Consider the following 25,648-nt stretch of genomic DNA (forward strand, 5'->3'; position numbering starts at 1 on the left):
CATAGACATCTGGAGGGCCACAGTTTGCCCACCCCTGATCTTGATAATACACCTTGCAGCAAAGACGACACCAGCGAGCCTTTGAGAGAGCCCTTGTCAATTTGCAATTCTGCCCTCTCCCTGAGAAAATCCCATTTCTCCCCTCTTGCCCCTAAGCGTGGCTAAAAGGGTTAAAGGCACAGAGCTGCCCAGTCCTAGAGCGCCCCAGCGGCTCCATGTGGCTGCCAGAAAAGCAGCGGGCGCCTTCCTGCTTCCGCCTCCCCTTCTCTCCCCAACCCTAGTGAGAGCCGGACTTTGGGGATTCTGATCGTTTTGTCTTATTCCCCCCAGGCGGGGAGCGGCTGGTGGCCACAGGGGGCGCCATGCAAAGAGAGGGTGAGTCTCCTGCAAAGAACTGGGGCAGAGGAAAGTGGGGAAGCCCTGCAGGGGGGGAGAGCAGGGTCCAGGGGGGTGGGGAGATCCAGGCTGGGATGCTCCTGGAGATTGGGGGAGGACAGGGAGCTCAGTGGGGTCCAGTGCCACCCTCCACCCCCACCTTGGATAGTCTGTAGAGGAGCTGCAATTCCGGGGGATCCCCAGGTCCCACCTGGAGGCTGGCATCCCAAGCAGGGTTGCAAAAGGGAGGAACCTTCAAGCTTTCCTCTAGTTTTGTTTTTGCGAGGCGGGGGTGTCCTGTGTTAACTTCCTCCAAGCACGGAAGCCCAGGTCACCTATGAGAGCGTGCCGTTGCCGGCTTGGACTCTTTGCCCGTGTGGTGCGGCGGTTAAGAGCTGCAGCCGGTAATCTGGAGAGCCGGGTCTGATTTGGTAGTCTCCTCCACATGCAGGGGTGACCCTGGGCTAGTCACAGCCCTGATAGCACTGTTCTCACAGAGCCGTCCTGTCAGTGCTCTCTCAGCCAAACCTACCTCACAGGGTGTCTGTTGTGGGGAGGAAGGAACGTGCAAACAATATCTAAAGCAGATTCAAGTGGGTAGCCGTGTTGGTCTGAAGCAGCACAACAAAACAAAATCAGAGTCCAGGGGCACCTTTAAGACCAACAAAGATTTATTCAAGGCGTGAGCTTTCAGGTGCAAGCACTCTTCCTCAGACTATCCTCCTCGGGCTAGTCTTCCAACTCTATGGTTTTATAATTCTATGAATATGTTAGATGATCCATCTAGTTAAGGGGACTGGCAGCTAGGACTTTCGCTGGGAAGGGGCAAAAATCGTCTTTGCGCTGTCACTTACAGGGCATGCGGAAGTCAAGATGGAGAAGCCAGCTCAGGAGGAAACCCCGAAAGAGGCAAGAGACCCCTACGTCACCCCAGAAGGAACCTGCAGGGAGCTCCGGAATGGGATGGCTCCACAGCAAATCAAGCAAGAACCCGAGGAAGGCCTGCAGCTGCGGTGGGAATCCCAGTGGAGGCAGTTCCTGAAGACAGTGGAGACCCCTCCCTTGGGATGGCGGCGCCCCCAGACGTCCCAGCTGCAAACTGTTGAGGATACCAAACTTTTTCAGGATTCCTTCCTGGGAGCTGCGGGTGTTGGCCAGTGGCCTAGAAGACAGCTTGAGTCTCAGACTCCGTCAGGCCTCCCCAGCGTACCACACAAGGCGCCGGGAAGCCCAGATCCCCCCACGACCGTGAAAGAGGAGAGGCTGGACGAGGAGGGTGTCAGCCCAGAGGCAAGCTGCCGGTACTTCAGGTGCTTCTGCTACTGGGAGGCCGATGGGCCCCGTGATGCGTGCTGGCAGCTCCGGGGTCTCTGTCGCCGGTGGCTGGAGCCGGAGAGACGCACCAAGGAGGAGATCCTCGACTTGCTAGTTCTGGAGCAGTTCCTGAGTGTCTTGCCGGAGGAAATGCGGAGCTGGGTGCAGGCAGGAGGGCCCAAGAGCTGCCTCCAGGCAGTGGCCATGGCAGAGGCGTTTTTGCTGAGGCCAGAGGAGGCCGGAGGAGGGCAGGTGAGTGTGTCCAAATGGGGATTATTTATTGACAATATAATTTGATTTCTTTACTGCGGGCTCAGGGCAGTAAACATAAAATTTAGTAAAACCGCTATGATAAAAACACGATGAAACATGGTTAAAAAAAAAATTGGGAGACGGGACTTTGCCCTTTTTGTTATCCCCACTGTCCATCTCCCAGTTTTCTGGTTATTCTCAGTGGTCGCATTTTCCCTGAGGTGAAAATGTAACATACGAGCTCAAATACTCTGGGTAACCTCTGAGGAAAAATCAACTAGGATATGGGCTGACCAGCACTCTGGGATGGAAATCGGCCTGCTTTATTCCTTTTGTTGCCAATGATCCAAGAGAGGTCATTCGTTTGTGTTTGTGTGACCTTTCCCCACCTCTGTCCATTGGTTTCAGGGCCTGGGGCCTTTTGAGGAGGTGATTGTTTGCTCCCCCAAGGAAGAACAGGATCCGTCGGATACGGAGGAGATGCAGCTGTCTGGGGCGGCAGAGCAGGAGAGTGAAGCGGATGCCAAATTGTTGGGTAAGTATGTGTTGGTAGGGTAGGGCTGGTCACATGGTTTTCTGATGTTAACGTAAGAGGAGCCATCTTGGTCTCCTCAGTGGGGACCTAGAGGGAGTAAACAGTGGAAATGAATTTAGGTCCCTGCTGGGGGGGGGGGGGGGAGATGGAAATAAAAATTAACGGCCATGGCTGATGTTTCAAAATCAGGTAAATTTATATTTTATCACTCAGTCAAATTTTACCTGATTTCGCACTGTTGGCCTTGCCCCAATTTTTTAACTCTCTTGTGACTACTGCAGATCTTTATGTTCTTGTTACTGAGGGGACGGTGGGGCACAAATGAAATAAAGTAGCCAATAGCCAGTTTATCCCTTCTTCCCGACAATCTTTTGAGGTAGTTGAGGCAGAGGGACCGTGACTGGCCCTGAGTCACTCCAAGAGCTTACCTGGCCGAGCGGGGATTTGAACCCGCTCCTGGTTCCTGTGCTTGAACCACCACACCATTCTGGAGACATTCAAGACTCAGGTTAATTATCCTCATCCCAAAGTACAAACTGACATGCCACCTTGGGGGCCGTCACCTCCACAAGGCTTGAGGTAAATTACAGGACTGAGATGAGGGGGAAATGAGGTGGGGCAAACAGATCCCATCTGTTTTTCCAGAGATCTTTCAAAGATGGGTGGAAGAGGAAGATGACAGCTCATGATTTCCTGTTTTCGTTCCAGCACGCGATGAACAAATGCTGGAGAACGAGGCAGGGAATCTTCCTCCCGAGGACCCTGAGCACGCGGAAGCCAGCGTGAGGCTGACAGAATGGACAGAAGGGAAACAACCGAGGCAGGATTCTCCTTTTGGCCAAGACATTGAGGAGGACGGGCCGAACCATCCGTCAGAGAGAGCCCGACCAGATGAGGGCAGTGAAATCTCTTTGGGGAGCCTCTTCCGTGTCCCCTTAGGGGATGAGGCACCAGGAAGTCATCAGGGGTCAAAACGACCCCCAGAGACCAATCTGGAGAAGATGCTGCTGAGAGACATTGACGGCAGGGAGGAGGATGACAGAAGCTTAAAGGGGAGCCCTTCCCGAGTGAGGGTCTCTGAGCGCACGGCCGAGCGTAGGAAAAGCTCCAGTCCGGGTCTGGACCTCGGCCCACCTCCAAAGACTCAGTCCTACGAATGCTCGTATTGCGGGAAAAGGTGGCCGTGCCAGTCTCAGCTGCGCAGGCACGTGAAGATCCATACGGGGGAGAGGCCCCACAAGTGCACGGACTGCGGGAAAAGCTTCAGCACCAGCTCCAACCTCAGCCAGCACAAGAGGGTCCACACGGGCGAGAGGCCCTACATCTGCAAAGACTGCGGGAAAAGTTACCGGCGCAGGGCCTCCCTGGTCCAGCACGAGAGGGAGACCTGCGGGAAGGGGAGCCATCTGAACACGCCAGCGGTGGGCTACGTCGTGCTGGGGAACTGCACTTTGCTGTGCGTGAAAAAAGCGGCGGCGGCCGGGAGAAACCGGGTCATCGCTCCAAAGGGGGGAGAACCACCTCTGGCCCCTCCGCCCCTCCGGGTCTTGACTGGGTATGCCCACGAGAGAAGCGGGAGTGATTAAGCTGGGACGGAGGGGGACGGATCCTAGGGGCAGGGGGAACCTCGTTCGGGGCAGGACGGCGCTCACCAAGGAAGAGAAAGGCTCGGAGCACAGCCCAGACATTTTATTCAGGAATCCAGTGTTTCTCTCTGAACAAGGAAGAGTGCCATGCTGTGGAGAAACCACCTTCCATTCTGACTTGTTTTGCGGGAGGGCCTAGAATGGGCCGGAACAACTTGGGACCCCCCCTGCTGAACGCAAATCACCAGCTGCATATGGTGTTCTGCTAGGCGTCTGACAAGTACCCTCGGTCTGCAGTACGACGCAGGCGCAGTTGAGACACATAGTCTGTAAATAAAACAAAGATTCACAGCTGCATCCAGCTTGTTGGAATACAAATAAGTGTCAGTTTTTCTTTCTTTTAAAAAATAAAGACAGAGGGATAGCTCTGGATCGTCCGCCGTGACTGTGGAAAGCAATGTCCACAGGAGATCAGACTTTGGGTCAACAGGCAAGAATTTACCTGGGAGCCAAGGAAACACTATGCCAGGCCACGCAGTGGCTCTCCAGATGTCTGTGGACTAGAGTTACCATGAGACCCTGGCTGTAGCAAGCTGGCAGGGACTCATGGGAATTGTAGTCCATGGACTTCCTGCGTGCACAGTTCTCAGACAATGAAATGGAAATCCTCAGAGTATAGCTATAAGGAGAGAGTAAATTAGCAGTAAATTAGTAACTGGCATCATGAAGATATTCAGCAAATATGCAGCATAATTAAGATGTTTAGCACAATCAAACGCCTTGCTGGAATAACAGAGTTCCACAGTCCTTTGGGTTTACAAAAGCAGAAGGGGAATAAAAATGTTAAGGTTAGTGATTAATGGCAGATGCTTCCCCGTTGTGAAAACAAGTGATTGCTAGGCCAAGCATGGAAGTATCCCCATAAGGGACAGGCCATGCTGAGTTCAGCCTCCTGTCCGGAGATGCTAAATTTTATTACATATATATGCTCCTATTCATTGTATCACATTACAATCCACTACAATCCCATTGTCCCAAATAAATTAAAATGAAGAGGGGATTTATTTCACTTGGGACAATGGGCTTATGTTGTGAACTGCAATGTGATGTACTGAATAGTAGTTTGTAATATAATTTAGAACTGAACTCTCTGGTCTTAGGGCAGGAGACTGAACTCAGCACAGCCATAGGGTTAGCAAGAGGTCTCTTTTAATTACTTGTTTTCACAGCTGGGAAAACATCTGCCATTAATCACTAACCTTAACATCTTTTGTTTTTGTGAACAGGCATAGAACCCAAAGGACTGAGGAACTCAGTTTGTTATTCTAGCATGTGTGTTTGTGTGTGTGTGGGGGGGTGGTTCTGTGGTGACCCTAGTCAGGTCTCAGCAGATGAAGTGCACCTCTGAGCATATGCCAACTGCCCGATTCCTTGCTAGATAAACTGGAGGCCGGGATTATGGCCGTCATTGGCTTGGGGCCCTTCGGTAGGGAGAAAAGCAGTGCAGAAATGAAGTGAGGAGACATATGTTTCTCTGTTCAGGGAACCAACGAATTCTAAATGTGTTTCCTCAGGACTGAGTCCCAGCGATCCCAATGGGGTTGACTCTGGAGTAGGTGGGCCTCGGACTGTGAGGTAAAATAGGGAAAGCTTCAAGGGGAGGGGGGCCCTAGCCCCAGCAGCCCCCCTTCCCAGTCAGGAAGCTCAGAAAATGACCGGCTGTATGCTCTTATATAGAGCCTCTTGTGGCGCAGAGTGTTAAGGCAGCCGTCTGAAAGCTTTGCCCATGAGGTTGGGAGTTCAATCCCAGCAGCCGGCTCAAGGTTGACTCAGCCTTCCATCCTTCCGAGGTCGGTAAAATGAGTACCCAGCTTGCTGGGGGGTGAACGGTAATGACTGGGGAAGGCACTGGCAAACCACCCCGTATTTAGTCTGCCATGAAAACACTAGAGGGCGTCACCCCAAGGGTCAGACATGACTCAGTGCTACCTTTACCTTATGCTCTTATCCAAAGTCTTCTGTGCCGTCTCTCTACTGCGCATTGGGACAGGCAGAAATTCAGTCGGTGTAGCTTTCCCCGCCACAGGAATAGTTGCATTCAGTTCACAGCAGAGCAGTAACTATTTTGCACTGTTTTTTGTTTTTTTTTTGCCTCTCACAGTTTCTCATATTCCCCACCGGGAGGTTAAGAACCCCAGACTCTGGTCTCACCCCCCCCTCTACTATGAGTTTACTATAGCTCTACTACGGGTTAATGCACCGAGTTGTGTTTCCCAGAGAGGCCCCGGGGGTGGGAGCCGCTCGCCTCCCCGGCCCGCCCCTCGCCCTTCCCGGGCTCGCCTTGCAATGAACCGGGCGGGAGGCGAAGGCTGCGTGGAGCGGGTGAGTGAAACGGGGGGTCTGCAAAGGAGACCCCCACCCCAACCCCCGGGTTGCCTGCAAGAGGGCACGCGGCTTTGAGCGGATGGGGATGCCAGCCTCCAGGTGGCGTCGGGGGATCCCCCGGAATGCCAGCTCCTCTGCAGAGATCCAGTTTCCAGGGGAGGGTGGGCGCTGGGCATTGCGCCCCCCTAGGCTGCATCCCCAATTCTCCAGGAGTTTCCAAGCCTAGCTGGGCAGCTCCCCCAGGATCGCCCCCCCCTAAAAAAACCCCACAGGCGCAGGATGGGGGAAGGCTCCAAGGGGGCTTCGTAAGGGGGTCCCTGCTGGGCGCCCTCGGAAAGGGGCGGCTGCCTGCGACTAGATGGCGCTTTGCACGTGTGCGCGGGCAGACACGAGTTCCGTGCCGCGCAGGGCTGCCCACAGGAATCCCTCACTGGTTCGGGGCAACCTGCGGCCACCATCTGCTGGTGCCATCCTGCAGCGGTCGCTGGGGTTGCCAGCTCCCGGTTGGGAAATACCTGGAGATTTGGAGGGGCGTAGGCTGAAGATACGGAGTGGGTCGCTAAATGGGGTGTAATGCCACGGGATTTGGGGTTGAGAGGGTCTTTAAATGAGGTGTAATGCCATAGGATTTGGGGTCGAGAGGGTCTTTAAATGGGGTGCAGTGCCATAGGATTTGGGGTTGAGAGGGTCTTTAAATGGGGTGTAATGGCATAGGATTTGGGGTCGAGAGGGTCTATATGGGGTATAATGTGATAGAATTTGGGGTTGAGGGGGTCTTTAAATGGGGTGTAATCCCAAAGGATTTGAGTTTGAGAGGGTCTTTAAATGAGGTGCAATGCCATAGGATTTGGGGTCAAGGGGGTCTTTAAATGGGCTGTAATGGCATAGGATCTGAGGTTGAGAGGGATGTAATGCCAAGCATTTTTTTTTTTTTGATGCTTGGAATTTAATTGTGAACAGCCTTGATTGTGTCACGCTGTCTTGGTTTAGGATCTGGGAGGCCTAGGTTCGAATCCCCACTCTGCCGCGGAAGCTCACTTCTGTATAGAACTTACTGGAAAAAGAAATGACGTTATGAAGGCATAACACAATCGAATTTGCTAATTAAAAACTAAGCATCAAAAGTGAAGGGAACTGGAACACTCTGAACCAGGTTATTTTCATGATAGGCAGCCTGTAATGAGAGCTTTTTGTGCAGCCTGTCATGTGTCCCAATCAATCAAAGAATGTTCCTGGTTGACATGTTCTCACCTGGACCCACCTGACAGGGCTGTTGTGAGGATAAAACAGGGGACAAGAGAACAATGCAGCTTTGGTTTCCCAGTGAGGAGAAAGATTGGGTATGACATTTGATAGAAATCAACCTTTTAATGACATTTAAAAGATTACGTAGTAATTTTACGTAAAAGATTAGCAAAGAAATTGTTACAAAGGGCTATTAAACCGCCCCCAAATGGCAGGGCCGAGAGGGTGGGATATAGAAGTTGAACAAATGAATAATATTAGATCTCCCACCAACACATCAATAGTGATCATGATCCAGTGTGCCTGAATGTGAAAACCTATTCTATCTGTATAATCACCATAAGAATGAGAACAAAATTTGAACATAAATGCTTTGATCAGCCCTAGACCTTCAGCTTTCCTGCAAGAAGTGAACTGAATTTTAATCAGAATGGGAAGTAAATCTGCCTCCGTTCGCTGCCCCTCTGCTTACGGCATAGGCAGCAGCTTGTGGCAAGGCATAGAAACCGACACACTTGTATCTGCAGCATTAATCAGGTTTCCAGCCTGGGAGAAAATCCTCACTGTCAATATGCACTGATCTCTTTCAGGGCCTGGGGCTGTGGGAGGAGGTGGCTGCTGATTTCTCCACATCTGACCTGAATCCTTCAGAGTGCCTGAACATGGAGTTCCCTGTGCAGGTCAAGCAGGAAGAAGATGAAGCCAGGTTGTTTGGTGAGATTTTTAATGCTCCCGATGAGTGAGGGCAGTTTCATTACTGGAATTTGGTGGATCGTTTGTGTCTGTAACGTGGCAACTTATGGTGACTCCATAGAGCAGCGGTTCTCAACCTTCCTAATGCCGCGACCCTTTAATGCAGTTCCTGATGTTGTGGCGACCCCCAACCATAAAATTAGGCAAGCGTTCTTTCACAGAAATTAAACCTAAACTGACCGATGGCGTGAAGATCCATTGTTCAGGATTGTATATAAATTGTTTTTTTTCCCCCTGGGGTTTCTCAGTTCAGCTCTGCCTCTTGTCCCACCATACCAATCTTGCTCTTTTCCGCTGCTCCAGACAGACGAACGCTCTATCTCGATCTACCCCGCAAGGCTGATGTGTGGATGGTGCCTCTCCCACGCTAAGAGGTTCCAACCCCAAGGGGTTCCATTGTCCTGAGCAATTCTGTGGGGCCCGTAAAGCAGAGCTTTTCCACCAAGCTTTGGTTGGGGCCAGTGAACTGTTGACATCTATCGGACCTCGATCAGGGCCCCTCCCCCGCCAAAAAAAATGCCCAAAGGAGAACACCTAGGGTGAGCTGGAATATATTGACGGGGCAGCTGCTTAATTGCAGTTTTAAATGTTCTATTATTGTTTGTGAACATTATTGAAATTAGAAGATAAACAAATGAACTAGCCTGAGATGGTATAGTTATAGATCTTCAGAAATCATTGGGTAGATCTGAAAATAGCTCTCGCCTCTTAACTGTCAGGTTTCTGTTGTGGGCCCTTTAAAGTTTAAAGGGACCTTAAAGTTTAAAGGGACTACAGAAAACAGCGCGAGGATCCGTGGTGCTGGCGGAGAGCAGGCCGTTCCTGCCCGGTTGCTCTCATGCAGCCCAATGTAAACATCCAGACTGTAAATACGCATTCATTTCCTCCAGGTGCCAGGGCCAGGGGAGGAGATTTCCCCACGTCAGACCTGAATCCTCCAGAGAGCCTGAAGATGGAGGTCAAGCAAGAGGGTGACAGAGAGGTCGGTTTCATAGGTAAGATGTTGCACGCTTTGGTTAGTAGACAGTTAAGAGCTCTCATGGTTATAACCTGCCTCCCCCACTTCTATTTTAAACTCCCAGGCCTCCCAGTGAAAATCAAAGACACACCAATTTGTAGTGCTGGATTAAGGACTAAGAATATAATTAGAACTATTCTGTTATTTTATTATACATACATAGATGTTTTCTGCTTTCCATCTAAAATGAGAGCCAGTTTGGTGTAGTGGTTAGGAGTGCGGACTTCTAATCTGGCATGCCGGGTTCGATTCTGTGCTCCCCCACATGCAACTAGCTGGGTGACCTTGGGCTCGCCACGGCACTGATAAAACTGTTCTGACCGAGCAGTGATATCAGGGCTCTCTCAGCCTCACCCACCCCACAGGGTGTCTGTTGTGGGGAGAGGTAAGGGAAGGCGACTGTAAGCCGCTTTGAGCCTCCTTCGGGTAGGGAAAAGCGGCATATAAGAACCAACTCTTCTTCTTCTTCTTCTTCTTCTAAAATGACCATCTTCGCCCTGTTCTCTGTGCCCATTGTAAGGACGATGTGACAGGAGGCCAGAGACTGACATGGCTTTCTCAAGAGGTGTTTCGTTAACAGGGGAAAGTCCTCCCCACTGGTTGATGTGATCATGCAGAATGTGGTTGTGAAGCATAGCTGTGTACATGCCCACCCAGGGCCTCTCCCCTTCCTACCCCCTCCAGACCAGTCATTGGTCATGTTTAACACATTTAAAATTTTAAAAGTATATAAAAACATATTTAACTCCCACCCATTCGGAAAACCTTGCAGGGCCGTCAAGAAACCTTTCAGGGTCTCAGGAAACCTTGGGTGAGAAAGCCTGCCATGAGAAAGCCAAAACCATAAGGTTTTCAGGGCAAAGGACCTTTGGAGGCTCCTCGATGTCCGTGTGTGTGTGTGTGTGTGTCTCCCATCCAAATCCTAACTGGGCCCGACTCTGCTTAGCTTCCTAGATCTGAACAAAATCGCGGCTAGCCTTCGTTACCCAGGCCAGACACCGGATGCCCGAGGCAGATATGAGGGGATGGTTGTCTTCACATTCCGCTTGAGGGCTTCTGGGACTGGCTGGCTGGCAGCTGGCAGCTTCTAGAACCAGATGCCCCAAATGGCACTAATCCAGGGGTAATCAAACTGCGGTCCTCCAGATGTCCATGGACTACAATTCCCAGGAGCCCCTGCCAGCATTCGCTGGCAGGGGCTCCTGGGAATTGTAGTCCATGGACATCTGGAGGGCCGCAGTTTGACTACCCCTGCACTAATCAAAAGCGTGTTATGAGACTGACTCAACACACAACTCTGTTTCGATTCTGGCAGGTGATGGAAAACCGAGTGAGGAGCAGCCTCGTCTGCTGGGAGGGCCAAAACAGAGTGAACCCAATGGGGTATCGGGAACTGCAGCAGACGGAATTGTGCCACATGGAGCAAAAGTTTGCGAGAGACGTAGAAGCCGGCCGAAGCTAGGAAGCCGCGCCAGTCTCCCTCCACCCACCACACAAGCGCTTTCGAGAAACGAATGTTTGACTCCAGCATCTTCCGGCGAAAAAGAAACGGGGGACGCTGAAGGTGGGGGAAACCCCACGCACAGACCCACTCTTCTCAAGATTAAGCCGGCCCGCAAAAAAAAGAAATCCTTTCTATGCGCGGAGTGTGGGAAGGGCTTTGTCTCCAATTCGGCTCTCACCGACCATCTGACCACCCACACGGGTGAGAAGCCGTACCAGTGCTTAGTTTGCGGGAAAGGCTTCGGCTACAAGGCGCTCCTTGCGCGGCACGAGATATCCCACGTTGACGAAAAGCCCTACAAATGCCTCAAGTGCGGGAAAACCTTTGGCACCAGCACCATCCTCTCCGACCACGTCCGGATCCACACGGGGGAGAAGCCCTACACGTGCCGGGAGTGCGGGAGAGATTTTACCAAGAGAAGCCACCTCGTCAGCCACCAGCGGATACATACCGGAGAGAAGCTCTATCCCTGCTCAGAGTGTGACAAGAGCTTCAGCTGCAGGTCCAACCTCACCATCCACGAGAGGATTCATACGGGAGAGCGGCCGTACAAGTGCCCCGAGTGCGAGAAAAGCTTCAGCCAGCTATCGCATCTGCGGACTCACCAGAGAATCCACACCGGCGAGAGGCCGCACCCCTGTTTGGAGTGCGGAAAGCGCTTCCGCGAAAAGAACGACCTGGTTCTGCACGAGAGGATGCATTCGGGGGAGAAGCCCTACAGTTGCCCGGAGTGCGGGAAGTGCTTCCGCCAGAGCTCCCAGCTGTACGTGCACGAGAGGATCCACACGGGAGAGAAACCCTTCCGATGCTCGGAGTGCGGCAAGCACTTCCGCTCGGAAGGCAGCCTGAAGGTGCACATGAGGAACCACGCCGGCGACCGCCCGTACGCCTGTGTGCTTTGCGACAAAACCTACAGCAAGTTGTCCCACCTCGCTAGGCACAAGGAAACCCACGCGGAGGAGAAGCCCCACCCGTGCCAGGACTGCGGGAAAAGGTTCACCCAGAAAAGCGACCTTTCCCAGCACAAACGGATCCACACGGGCGAGAAGCCGTTCGAATGCGCCGATTGTGGGAAACGCTTTCGTTGGGAAGGCAGCTACAGGATCCACAGGAGGACTCACACGGGAGAGAAACCGTACAAGTGCTCAGACTGTGACGGGTGCTTTATATCCAACCGGGCGCTGAAGGCACATAAAGAGGTGCACAAGACAGAGCAGTCCCATAAACTCTCAGATCAGACATGACGAGACGGCGAGGAGCCCCCAGTTTCTCCGACCTGTGGAGCTGAGAAATCATACAAGGGTCTGGCCACTGAAGAAACGGGTGTAAATCTAGGTCAAAGGGGGCACGCTGGACAGAAACCGTGTCAGCGTTCAAGTGTGCAGTGGGGATATGAGAATCCATTCCAGAGGCGTACTGCCACCTTGAGGTTTTTTTTAGAGGTTGCATTGTTTTTTTGGGGGGGTTATTGTAAACGGCTGCAAGTCTTTGAGAGCAGCGGCATATAAGTCCAAAAATAAAATAAATCTAAAATAAAGAGTGGAATTGCAAGAGAATTCTGAAAAAATTGAAGAATATTGCGCATCACTCCCCTTAGAACAGTGTTCCAGCTACATATTTTTATCTTGATCCATGTTATGGTGCAAATGAAGAGGATGAGGCAGCAGCCATGATTTCCGAAGAGGATGAGGAGACCCTTGCTGGAGATTACTGCAGTGGTCCATAGTCCCATCTACTGTTTCACAAAGTGGTCAGCTAGTTACTCTGGAGGGCCAACCATGCCATAGAGCAAGGGTGGCCAAACAATTATCGTGGGCTCATAGTAGTTGTAGTCCAGGGGTAGTCAAACTGCGGCCCTCCAGATGTCCATGGACTACAATTCCCAGAAGCCCCTGCCAGCGAATGCTGGCAGGGGCTTCTGGGAATTGTAGTCCATGGGCATCTAGAGGGCCACAGTTTGACTACCCCTGTTGTAGTCCATGGACATCTGGAGAGCCATGGTATAGCCTCCCATGCCATAAAGGCTGAGGTCTTCTAATGATGATGTCTCCTGGCTGACAACCTTTGAACATGGATGTTCTCTTTAGTCACTATGTCTAGTAGAAGAAGAGTTGGTATTTATACCCCACTTGTCTCTACCAGAAGGAGCCTCAAAGCGGCTTACAATTGCCTTCCCTTCCTTTCCCCAAAACAGGCATCCTGTGAGGTAGATACGGCTGAGAAAGTCCTGATGTTACTGCTCTGTGAGAGCGGCAATACCAGGGCTGTGACTAGCCCAAGTTCACCCAGCTGGCTGCAGGTGGAGGGGCAGGGAATCAAGCCCAGCTTGCTGGATTAGATGCCACCCCTCGTAACCATGAACCACACTGGCTTTACCTATCCTCCATGGATCTGTCTGATCCCCCCTTTTTTATAAGTTATCTGAGTCTGTGGCCATCACTAATTCCTCCATCACCACACAAAGCTGGTTGGGTGACTTTGGGTCAGTCATAGTTCTCTCAGAGCTCTCAGCCTCATCTACCTCACGGTGTTGTGGGGCGATGAAGGGAAGGCTGCTTTTGAGACTCCTCCAGGCAGTAAAAAGTGGGGTGTAAAAACCAACTGTTCTTCTATTGGGTTTTGGCAGTTGTGTGGCAAGATTTCACCGTATTTACAGACCACCCTTCATCACTACAGTGGCTTCAAACTATGAAGAACTGAACTAAACGTCACTGGACTAAAATTTTAGTCTGCTTCTTCAGACCAATACAGCTTCACGCCTGAAGCTATCCTGGAAATATCAAGTAGGGATGGGTGCCTGAATCAATCCTGATTCAGGTATTTATTGGCCCTGTCTGAGCCGTCTCCCCCATCCCTGGACTTCAAACCACCTGAACTGGCCTTATCCGAATTGCAATTTGGCCATTTGGCCATTCCATTAGAGACTCTGCGGCCATTTAAGCCAATGGGGAATTTTTATTACTTTCAGCCTATTCCATGGGAGGGGGGAGGGGGGGTTGAGGTACTGGCAAATTTACAGTGTGTGAGTATTTGCTAGGGTAGATATAGAGGGAGGGACAGAGGGTATTGCATTTTACCCTCTAATTTTGATTCTTTTGCTCAAACTGTTTCTGTTGGCTGCAGAGGAGAGGACACGCAGTAATGGGTTTAAACTACAAGTACAACGATATAGGCTAGATATCAGGAAAAAAATGTTCACAGCCAGAGTAGTTCAGCAGTGGAATAGGCTGCCTAGGGAGGTGGGGAGCTCCCCCTCACTGGCAGTCTTCAAGCAAAGGTTGGAGACACACTTTTCTTGGATGCTTTAGGATGCTCTGGGCTGATCCTGCGTTGAGCAGGGGGCTGGACTAGATGGCCTCTATGGCCCTTTCCAACTCTGTGATTCTAAACTGGTGCAGTGCTAAAAGTGTGCTTGTAAACATGTTCTTTTTAATAAATACTTTTTAATAAATAACTGCTGATCCCGGTAGTGATTCTCTGGGTCACATAGACCCTCCCACTGTCTTAGGCACTCAATTTTAAAAGAAGTGCCAGAAGGAAAGGGAAGGAAAGGGAAGTGGATAAGCTGATATTCCCCCAGTGGTACACAAGGCTGTAAGCTATCCCCATGGTAACCAGACACTAGGTGGTAGGAGACATGGCGGCAAGGCCTCGGAGCTTGACAGGGAACCTGGGAGTCCTGGTTCTCCTAGTGGACAATTCCTATGAAAGGTGGTGGTGCTGGTGGTTGACCAGCAAGAGGAAAGCTCTTCCAGTGTTGGGAAGACATTGGAGGGCAGGATGGTTCAGGCCTGCAGGTCAGAGCAGGACTGTTCCATCACACTTTTGATCCCTTCAGGCTCCTGGGATGCCAGCCTCCAGGGGGGACCCGGGGATCCCAGCTGGCCTCCAGACAGCAGAGAGACCGTGGATGCTGCTTGGGAGAAGGGACCCCATGGCAGCGAGCCCCACTGGGGTCTCTGTCCTCTGCCGACTCCATCCCTAACCCCACAGGAGTTTCCTAGCCTGCAGCTCGGACCGCGTCCCCCCCCCACACATCTGCTGCTGGTGGCCAGGAAATACCTGCCAATGCTCCCCTCCCGGAATATTTCAGCCTCTCCCCTCCGTTCTTCCTCTCTCCGGAACAGAATTTCTCCATCCTCCCCTTTTCCCTGTTCCTTTCCATCCGCAGCTCTTTCTGCCTCTTGCCGTGGGATTTGTCAGCTCCCAGCAGGAATTCCTTGGAGCAGGGGTAGTCAAACTGCGGCCCTCCAGATGTCCATGGACTACAATTTCCAGGAGCCCCTGCCAGCGAATGCTGGCAGGGGCTCCTGGGAATTGTAGTCCATAAACATCTGGAGGGCCGCAGTTTGACTACCCCTGCGCTAGAGGAATTGTAGTCCATGGACATCTGGAGGGCCGCAGTTTGACTACTCCTGTCTTAGGAGATACCTCCTGCAAATCCTTGTGGATTCCACTTGTAGCTGTTCTAAATGTATTATTCTCAGTCCTTTCTCCAGACAAACTGGGGGCTTTATTTTACTGCATCAGGGTAAAAAGCTGGGGAGAGAAAAAGATAACCGTATAATCACAAGGGCTGTTAAGCACCTACTAGCCAAGGCAGATAACCTCTTACCCAACAGACAGGACTCCTGCTTGACCTCCACAGGGAACTCCTCCTGCTTGACCTCTATCTTCACGCTCACTGGAGGATCCAGGTCAGAGGTGGAGAAATCGGCAGCCATCTTCTCCCGCAGGCCCCGGCCTCTGGAGGAAACCAATGTATATTTACAGGGAGGATGCTTTGCAACCAGGGAAAAGCAGTTCATGCTACGAAGGCAGAAGGGCAGCAAATGGACCCAAGCTTACTTCCCTTCCCATCCTTGTTTAAAAATCCCAAGTGGGCCGCCCCCTTGGCCTGCAGCAGCGGAATAAAAAAAAAAAGAGGACCATGGCACTTGGAAGAGTAACCCCAATTGATCCCAGGATAACCTGGAGAGAATAAGAATGGAGGGGAGAGGCTGAAATATTCGGGGAGGGGAGCATCGCCACCAGCAAGAGATTTTTTGGGGGGGTTGTGGGGGGGAAGGCAGTCACCAGCTGCAGGCTAGGAAACTCCTGGAGTCAGTAGAGCAGGGGTAGTCAACCTGTGGTCCTCCAGATGTTCGTGGACTACAATTCCCAGGAGCCCCTGCCAGCGTTTGCTGGCAGGGGCTCATGGGAATTGTAGTCCATGAACATCTGGAGGACCACAGGTTGACTACCCCTGCAGTAGAGGACGGGGACCTCACTGGGGCGCAATGCCATGGGGGTCGCCCTCCCCCATTCCGGGGGTCCCCAGATCCCACCTGGAGGCTGGCATCCCTGGAGCCTGGGCCTCTTGGGGATGGGGCAGCCGCAGAAGCCCCCCAACCCAGGAAGGCGGCTCTTGCTCCGGAGCGAGGCGGAGCCCAACGGGGCACAGCACCCCCCAAAATCCCTCTTTGCCTCACCTGCGCCCGGGAGCTCCAAAATCCCTCCTTGCCTCACCTGCGCCCGGGAGCTCCCTGCACGGTGCAAAGGCCCGACCGGCCGGGAGGGAAGGATTTATTGGGGGGGTGATGGTGGGGGGCTCTCTGGTGCCTCCAGTCCCTTCCAGCGCCACCCGGCAAGGAAGGGCGGCGGGAGGGAAGGAGCCCCGAGCCGGGCCCCCGGATGTGCTCCAAGGCGGGACCGGAATGGCCGCCGGAGACGCTGCAAGACCCGCTGGAAGCAACGGGAGGCCGCAACGCCAAGGGTCCATTGCGGCAGGCAAGGTGGGCTGGCTCGGACCGTCCCGGCGCAGGTCTCCGCAGAAGCCCCCCGGACCCCCCCAGCTCTGCAGAGACGCCCCGCGCCCTTCCCCTCCGCGCTTTGCAAGGAGCGCCGCCGCCGCCGTCCGAGCAAGCGAGTTGGCCTTTCCGCGCTCCTCGGTGGGTTGCCCGGGCCCAGGTGAGGAGAGGCAGGTAACACCCCCCCCCCCCGCACACGCACACACACTCACCTGCCCAGGTAAGAAGCCGGCAGCGGGGCCAGGAGCGGCGCTGTGGTTCGGGGCCCTAAAGGCCTATGGCTGAGAAGGCGAATGCAACGCGAGGGCTTTGGGAGGCGGCCCAGACGGGTTTGGCAAGCCGGGTTGGTTTCGGGCTCCTTCCCCCTGCGGATCCGGCCCCGCGTCTGTTGCGAGCGGGAGGCGGTGCTGCAGGGAGGCCGGCCGCCGTTCTGCCAGGCTCAGGGCCAGGGGTCGCCCCGGCTCCGTTTGGAAAAACGCTATCCTGAGACACACACACAACACACACACACACACACACAAATATCCTGGATTTTGCTGCTCTTGAAAGTCTGCCCCTGAATGCTTGAGCTGGAGGGTGCCTGGCAGCTGAGCAGCAGGGAAGGCGCCAGGGAGTGCCAGGGGGCAACACCTCTCCCGAAATCCTTTTGGGTGCTCTCTGGGCTTTGTGGTCTCCTGCTGTGAATTTCTTTGTTTTCCTCGTCTCTTTCCACTGCAGGCCTCTGTTGCCAACTGTGCTGGCCCAATGGAGGGTGGGTGGGCGGATGGAGAGTTTGCTAGTTGCTGGTCATTTGACTGTTGACGTTAGTATTTTTATGCTGTTTTGATGATTATTTTATCCTCTTGTGGTGAGCCACCCTTAGCCCGTTTGTGGAATTGAATAAATAATAATAAAATAATATCTATAATCCCCCCCAAAAAAAAACCATTGCAAATGAGTGTTTGCTTTCCCAGATTCCCAGAGAGCCAGTTTGGTGTAGTGGTTAGGAGTGCCGACTTCTAATCTGGCGTGCCAGGTTCGATTCTGCGCTCCCCCACATGCATCCAGCTGGGTGACCTTGGGCTCGCCACGGCACTGATAAAACTGCTCTGAGCGGGCAGTGATATCAGGGCTCTCTCAGCCTCACCCACCCCACAGGGTGTCTGTTGTGGGGAGAGGAATGGGAAGGCGACTGTAAGCCGCTTTGAGCCTCCTTCGGGTAGGGAAAAGCGGCATATAAGAACCAACTCTTCTTCTTCTTCTTCTTCTTCTATATGATTGGTGGGATACTCTTCAAAGTCTGAAAAGACGCCTTTGATTTTTCTTGCCATCTGTTTGATGTATTCCATATTTCAAAGGGCTCACCAGTGAGGTTCTGCTTTCTTGTGTGGATGCTCAGGGACTGTCAGGAAAGATGAATGGGGGAAATCCTCCCTCTGGGCCTGCCGTGTCCTTCGAGGAGGTGGCCGTGTTCTTCACGCGGGAGGAATGGGCTTTGCTGGTTCCAGCCCAAAGAGCTCTCTACTGGGAAGTCATGCAGGGGAATTACAAGACGGCAGCCTCTCTGGGTAAGTCCTTGTGTCCCAAATACAGAAAAGAGGGGAAGATGGAACTCCAGTAATGAATCCATCCGGTGTGTGGAGATGTACTCTGTTGGGTTTTGAAGACTGAGATTTACTTGTTGGAAGTTGTGAGAAGAATTAGTTTGCCAGCTGTGTGTATTATAGAGACCTGTGGCACTTTCTCATCTTTGGTGAAATTTCTCTCTTTGGATGCCTCTTTGGACACCTTCCTTCAGGAAACCCCACTGAGTAGGCTTGAGTAGGATTCTGAGTTGACCTCCATAGGATTGTCCTGCCTGTAGGGTTTGTGGGATCCAGTGGATAACTGAGTCGCAGCAGAGAGCTGGGTCAATATGTTGAAAAGTTGGCCAGGAAAAGATTTCCCTTAGGTGTGTCCTGTTGGAGACCCAGCATCCCACAACTCCTGGTTGATGGTTAATATTTACATCCATGTCTGATATTTGGTTGCTTGTGTTGCATTTACCTGAAGCTGAAAGCAAAGATCTTGTGGGCAGTTTGAATCCCACCCCATACCTGGTCCTCCAAAGTGTAGGTCTACCCATAAATATTCTGAGAAGGACTAATTTCCTTCGTGGTTTTTTCCCCTGTTTCTCTTGAAGGACTTTGGGTTCCTGGACCATTCCCCAATTTGCAGGATCATGCAAGAGAAATGTGGTTCCTCCAGAGCTCTGAGAAATCAGGAAGACATGCAGGTACTCCTTGGCCAGGTAAGGACAAGTCAGCACCTGGTGTCAGGTACAGGGGAGAAAGAAGAAGAAGAGTTTGTTTTCATACCCTCCTTTTCTCTACCAGAAGGAGTCTCAAAGTGACTTACAATCACCTTCCGTTCCTCTCCCCAGAGCAGATAACCTGTAAGGTATATGGGGCTACAAGAGCCCTGATATTACTAGTCTGTGAGAACAGCACTATCAGGACTGTGACTAGCCCAAGGTCACCCAGCTGGCTGCATATGGAGCTTGCCAGATTAGAAACCACGAAAAAGGTTTCCTATTCCCATTGTGCACCTCATAAGGGCAACCCCTGGAAGAGTATTCAACTAGACATGACAGCAGATAGATGGCTGGTCCAGGGAGAAGCATTTGTGATTTCTCTCCTTCCTCTTCCCCTCCTTTGCTGACCTCAGCTGGTTTTGTTTTCTCTAGGATGGATTACTCCTGCTCTGGATTTCCCTCCTCTGACATGACAATGCCACCCTGCTATTTTGATGACTGTTCCCTTATTGACTTAACTGAGCCTTTCTCAATGTTTTTACTGTTGAGAAATCCCTGAAACATTCTTCAAGCTTTGAGAAACCCCAGAAGTGGCGCAATCATGCAGAATAAGTTCGGAAACATAGCTGTGTGCACGTCCCTCTGGGGCCCCTCCCATTCTCATCCCCTCCAGACCCATCATTAGCAATTTTGGGAGGGAGGAATGGGGCATCATGACCATATATGGCCATATCATCTGATAAACGTTTAAGAAATTTATATATACACAAAATTAACTCCTGCCCATTTGGGAAACCCTTCCAGGGCCATCAAGCCTCAGACTTTCACGAAACCCTGGTTGAGAAAGCCTGCCTTAACAGTTAAGCTATTTGGGAAATAAATTAGACATCACACCTCATATTCTGCCCTACAGCAGGGCAGGCCTGGTGGGATTAGGAGGGGGGTGCTCTAGGGCAGGGGTAGTCAACCTGTGGTCTTCCAGATGTTCATGGACTACAATTCCCATGAGCCCCTGCCAGCAAACGCTTATTTCAGCCAACGTGGAAAGGTCAGGTTCTTGGCCCTGAGTGGCCGGTTGGCTTGAAAATACCCTCCTTTTCGCGTCTTGATTCTGGCCTTTTCAAGTTTGAGGTGTTTTCTGTTCTCACTGTGACAAGTTAAAAGGTGGAGAGCATTTCCAAATGCTCAGAGGAAAAGATAATTGAAAAGCAATTTTTTGGGGTGTGCTTTCACGTGTCCTGCCCTGTCACTTAATGTGTTTCCAAACCAATTTTTAAACTTCGGAGAGCTCCGAAAATATTCATCAGGTGTGCTTGTAAATCGCCACAAACTCAGAACCATATATTCCCTCTCAGTCTTATGCAGATGGACAAAACATCTCAGATACCAAGAAATTATACCAGATGCTATAAAAACCCTTCCTCTCGCACTTGTACATAATGTTAGGCTAAACCGCATCTTAAGTGTCAAAGGAAATATTAATGACCAAATGCAGTTCCTTAGTTATCTGGTGATTTAAAAAAAATTAAAAACACATCTCCAAATCCATCAGTATTTGATAGGAAAACTATAGCAGGTGATTTATATGTCCTGAAGAGATTACATCTTCAGAGCACAGTGGGGTATAATAAGGTAAAGGTAAAGGTATCCCCAGCTTGCTGCTGGGGGGTAAACGGTCATGACTGGGGAAGGCACTGGCAAACCACCCCGTATTGAGTCTGCCATGAAAACGCTAGAGGGCGTCACCCCAAGGGTCAGACATGACTCGGTGCTTGCACAGGGGAAACCTTTACCTTTAAAGGTATCCCCTGTGCAAGCACCGAGTCATGTCTGACCCTTGGGGTGATGCCCTGTAGCGTTTTCATGGCAGACTCAGTATGGGGTGGTTTGCCAGTGCCTTCCCCAGTCATGACCGTTTACCCCCCAACAAGCAAGCTGGGTACTCATTTTACCGACCTCGGAAGGATGGAAGGCTGAGTCAACCTTGAGCCGGCTGCTGGGATCGAACTCCCAGCCTCATGGGCAGAGCTTTCAGACGGCTGCCTTACCACTCTGCGCCACAAGAGGCTCCCTCTTGTGATATATATATTTTAAGGATATTTTAAGGATATTTATATCTTGGGATATAAATATTTTAAGCAACTTCTAGTGGGATAGGCTTACTCCACTCCCCACGGCAAGAATCATTCAAGTCACAATTGTCTTTTTATTCCAGGGGGTACGTGGCAAGAAAGTAAAGATGAGGAGAGTTTCCAGGTGGGAAGAAGAATGCCAGGTGAACAGAGCGGGGCCAAAGGAATTATTTTTCTGGGACCTGAAGCAGGAGAAGCGTTTGTCAGTCAAGCGGAACGAGAAAGTGGTGCTCGGTTTGATTCAGCGAGGAGGAGTCCTTTGGGCAATCAAAGTTTAACTGAAATAGCCTCCTGTGGAAGAAGAATGGCGGCCAAAATCTCTCGTGAAGCTCAGGCGTCCCCAAAAAGTCAGAAGTCATTTGTCTGCTCAGAGTGTGGGAAAACCTTCGGTCGGAACTCGGCCCTGAATAACCACAAGACGACGCATACAGGAGAGAAGCCGTTTCAGTGCTCGGTCTGCGGGAAATGCTTCGGGTATAAAGCGCTTCTAGCTCGCCACGTGAGATCCCATGCGGAAGAGAAGCCGTTCAAATGCTTATCCTGTGGGAAGACCTTCAGCTGCAGTGGCATTCTCGCAATCCACGAGCGGACCCACACGGGCGAGAAGCCGTACACTTGCTCTGAGTGCGAGAGAAGTTTTAACCAGAAAACGACCCTTATCAAACATCGGCGGACTCACACGGGAGAAAAACTGTATCTCTGCTTGGAGTGCAACAAAAGCTTCACGAGTCGATCTACCCTCACGGCTCACGAGAGAATTCACACCGGGGAGAGGCCGTACAAATGTTCCGAATGCGGTAGAAGCTTCAGTCAGAAGTCCAACCTGACCTCTCACAAGAGGACGCACACGGGGGAGAAGCCACACACATGCCCACGCTGTGGGAACAGCTTCGGCCGAAAATTCGAGCTGCTTTTACACGAGAGGACGCACACGGGAGAGAAGCCCTACCAGTGTTCAGACTGTGGGAAGAATTTCTCTCAGAGCTCCCATCTCTTTATCCACAGAAGAATCCATACTGGAGAAAAACCATTCCAGTGCTCAGAATGCGGGAAAAGTTTCCGCTGGGAAGGAAACCTCAAGACGCACATGAGGAACCACGCCGAAGACCGGCCGTACGCTTGCTCAGACTGTGGGAAAAGCTACAGCAGATCCACCCAACTTATTCTGCACAAGGTGATCCACACGGGGGAGAAGCTGTACGTGTGCGCAGACTGTGGGAAGAGGCTGAGTAGTAAGGCGGCTTTGGTTGAGCATAAAAGGGTACACACAGGGGAGAGACCGTATACCTGTCCGGACTGTGGGAACAGCTTTACCCGGAGCTCAAACCTTAGAGCTCACCTGAGGAGCCATACGAGAGAGTAGCCGTTTGTCAGGTAAATTTCATGTACACCAGACCTTCCTAAATGTAATATTAACCAGCTTTTATGGGAAGCATGTAGAGCTGGGATTCCCCAGGGGCTCCCTGGCCTTCCCCCTATATCCTGCCTTAATGGACTTGGCCACAAGCTATTCCCAGCATAGCCATAAAAGCAGGGAACTGGACACTTCCACTGACCCGGGGGTGGCATTCTTTCCTGGGAAAGGGGGCGGAGCCTGGACGCATACTCCTGCTTCGACTCGCCTCTTTTCTCCCCCTACCAGTCTTCCTTGTGTGTGGCAGGGAGGCGTGGCCAGCTGACATCACTTCCGGCCCAGTTCCAGGGCTCCTCGAAGCCTGAAAAAGATTTCAGGGGCTCCTCCACACAATACAAAAAGCAAAAATGGAAGCCAAAACCCAACCTAACCAGAAAAGTTAGCAACTCAAAGGTTGAGCTGCGAAAATAAATGTGTGGCACGCATGGGAACGCACTGGTGACTGAGAGCTGGCCAAATGCAGAGAGAGGTGCCCTCTGGAAGTGTGTTTTAAACAGTGGGCTCCAAATCAGATTTTTATATTAGAAAGACTAGTTGGAGAAGCACCAACCAGATTTTTCTTTGCCACTCATTATGCATGAGTGCGTTTCTCATAACCATTTGAGCACTGAGGAAGGCCCCTCAGGGTCGAAACACGTTTGGGTTAACAATCAGAAAACAAAGATGTTGACAAAAATATGAAATTACAGACAAAACTGGTTTTAAGCTTGAAAAATATTGGAGTTACCGTGATAAATATGAATTGTATGTTATTTCAAAATAATTATGTGAAGATACAGAATAAAGTTTTTTAAAAGGCCTGTTAAGGTGGGATACACTGCAAATTTCTCGGTCGGGGGGAATATCAGCGATTAAGATGAATGTTTTACTTGAAATGTAATTTTTGTTTCAGACAAAACTTTGGTGACAACGGATGTACCTTTTAAACACTGGAAGAGGGACATACTCACATTTGTGTGGCAAGGGAAAAAATTGAAGTGGTGTGACTCGGCGGCTAAAAAGGCAAATGGGATTTTGGGCCGTATCAAATGATCATGTCCAGATCACGGGAGGTGATGGTACCGCTTTGCTCTGCTCTGGTTCGGCCTCACTTGGAGTACTGTGTTCAGTTTTGGGCACCCCAGTTGAAGAGGGATGTAGATAAACTACTAGGTGGTGGGTTCTCCATCGTTGGAGATTTTTAAGCAGAGCCTGGATAGACATCTGACGGAGAGGCTGATTCTGTGAAGGCTTAAGGGGGTGGCAGGTTACAGTGTATGAGCGATGGGGTTGTGAGTGTCCTGCATAGTGCAGGAGGTTGGACTAGATGACCCATGAGGTCCCTTCCAACTCTATCATTCTATGATTCTATGATTTAGGGCAGGGGTAGTCACCCTGTGGTCCTCCAGATATCCATGGACTGCAATTCCCATGAGCCCGGCAGGGGCTCATGGGAATTGTAGTCCATGGACATCTGGAGGACCACAGGTTGACTACCCCTGTTTTAGGGTATTACAAGATGCAAAAGAAAGAACAACAACAATATATCTATGACTGACTGGAAACCCTTCATAGCCTTTTTGCATGCAACAGGAAAAAAAAATCAACTGAGAATTTGTGAATTTGAGAACTAAGGGGGGGGGAAATTATAAGAAAATTAAAAAGGATTTTTAAAGAAATATTTGTAACTCAGAGTAAGTGCTGAGTGTGTAATTTCACATATATCTGCCACGGAGAAAACTGGAAGCTGCTTCTTCATATTTCTTTTCTATTTTTGTTTTCTCAGTAGTTGGTTAGTTTCCCAGTAGTTGGTTCGATCTTATCTTTGTTTCCACTTAAAAATATGAAGCTCTAATAATAGTCTATTTAAAATGGCCTGCATCGGCTTAGCAACCTAGGACTTCCTTGACACTCTCCTAGTTAAGTACTAATGAGGGCCAACCCTGTTTAACTTCCAAGATCTGACAAAATTGGGGTAGGTTGCGCTATGTAGGTCAGGGTGATAACAGCAGGGGGTGGGGTACAGAGAAGAGGGAGAGAAGAGTCAGAGTTGGGGGAGAAGATGGTGACCCTACCAGCTCATAGCAGAAGCCCTCCAGCTGCAGAAAAGACAGGGGAGAGAGAACTTCTCTAAGAGAGAATTGGGACTTCTAATATAGGCGATGATATGCCAAGGAATGAATCTGTCCGTCCGTCCTCTGTCCTCCTATCTATCGCCTGCTAACTGAGGTGAATGTTTGTTCTGTTATGATTATAAATTGCTAACTGGGGCTGAGGGAAAGTCCAGGATATCTTTGTTCACCTGCAAACGGTGGTAAATATATGTACTCACCTGTGCAATTCTTGCTTGTCAAATAAAGTATGACAGTCTCCCTATTCAATCAAGTGTCTTGTTGCATCCAGATCCAATAAGAACCGGGCTAGAGAGAATCTTTGGCAAAACAGGGGGGAATAATAACTGATGTTTAGAGAATCAACAGGATGTGGAAAAGGGAGAGATTTTGTCTTCCGTAATACCAGAACCTGGGGGCCCTCTATGACAGTGGTCCCCAACCTTTTTATCACCGAGGACCGGTCAATGCTTGACAATTTTACTGAGGCCCGGAGGACACCGCTTGCTTTCCCGCTGGCACCCCTGATTTCCTGTCACCCACTGGGGGGTGTTGCCAGCAGCAGCTGCGCAGTGCCACGCTGAGGGGGAGCCCCAACCATGATGGCCACTGGAGAGCACCAAAGGTGAGCCAGCGGCAGTGGCAGGGCAGCCCCCGGGGCAGCAGCTGGGGAGGAGGACAAGAAGGAGCTGCGGACCGGTACCGACTGATCCACGGACCGGTACCGGTACCGGTCCCCGGACCAGGGGTTGGAGACCACTGCTCTATGAAGTTGACAGGCAAGAGAAAAGAAGGTAATTTGCTCAAGTGTTTTGTGGAGGTCACTATTGGTCAACATAGTGATAGCTGTGAGCATAGATGGTTTTTAAAGGGAGGTTAGTTTCTATCTACCAACCTGTTCTGCAGGTATCCCACCTTTCTTCCAAAGTTTTCAGGGACACTTGTAGTAGTAAGAGAACTCTCTGAGGCAAAGTGCGTTTCCTA

General features: G+C 51.1%; 1 protein-coding gene across 1 annotated transcript; it reads left to right on the forward strand.

Annotated features, from left to right (window-relative positions):
- The first annotated feature begins 188 nt into the window (after positions 1-188).
- On the forward strand, positions 189-24,934 carry LOC143834459 (uncharacterized). Its single transcript, XM_077331283.1, has 9 exons — positions 189-375; positions 1,232-1,941; positions 2,350-2,476; positions 3,185-4,059; positions 6,340-6,444; positions 8,283-8,406; positions 9,336-9,440; positions 10,779-11,961; positions 21,965-24,934. The coding sequence occupies exons 1-9, from the start codon at positions 363-365 to the stop codon at positions 22,521-22,523; spliced, it is 3,801 nt and encodes a 1,266-aa protein (XP_077187398.1). The 5' UTR covers positions 189-362; the 3' UTR covers positions 22,524-24,934.
- Positions 24,935-25,648: the final 714 nt, after the last annotated feature.

This window comes from Paroedura picta, chromosome 3 (genome assembly GCF_049243985.1).
Source record: "Paroedura picta isolate Pp20150507F chromosome 3, Ppicta_v3.0, whole genome shotgun sequence".
NCBI lineage: Eukaryota > Metazoa > Chordata > Lepidosauria > Squamata > Gekkonidae > Paroedura > Paroedura picta.

Bases quoted from the DNA above. Each gene is read 5' to 3' on its own strand.
- LOC143834459 (XM_077331283.1), top strand. The intron at 1,942-2,349 runs GTGAGTGTGTCC...CATTGGTTTCAG, and splicing joins AGGAGGCCGGAGGAGGGCAG to GGCCTGGGGCCTTTTGAGGA. The intron at 8,407-9,335 runs GTGAGATTTTTA...CATTTCCTCCAG, and splicing joins AGATGAAGCCAGGTTGTTTG to GTGCCAGGGCCAGGGGAGGA.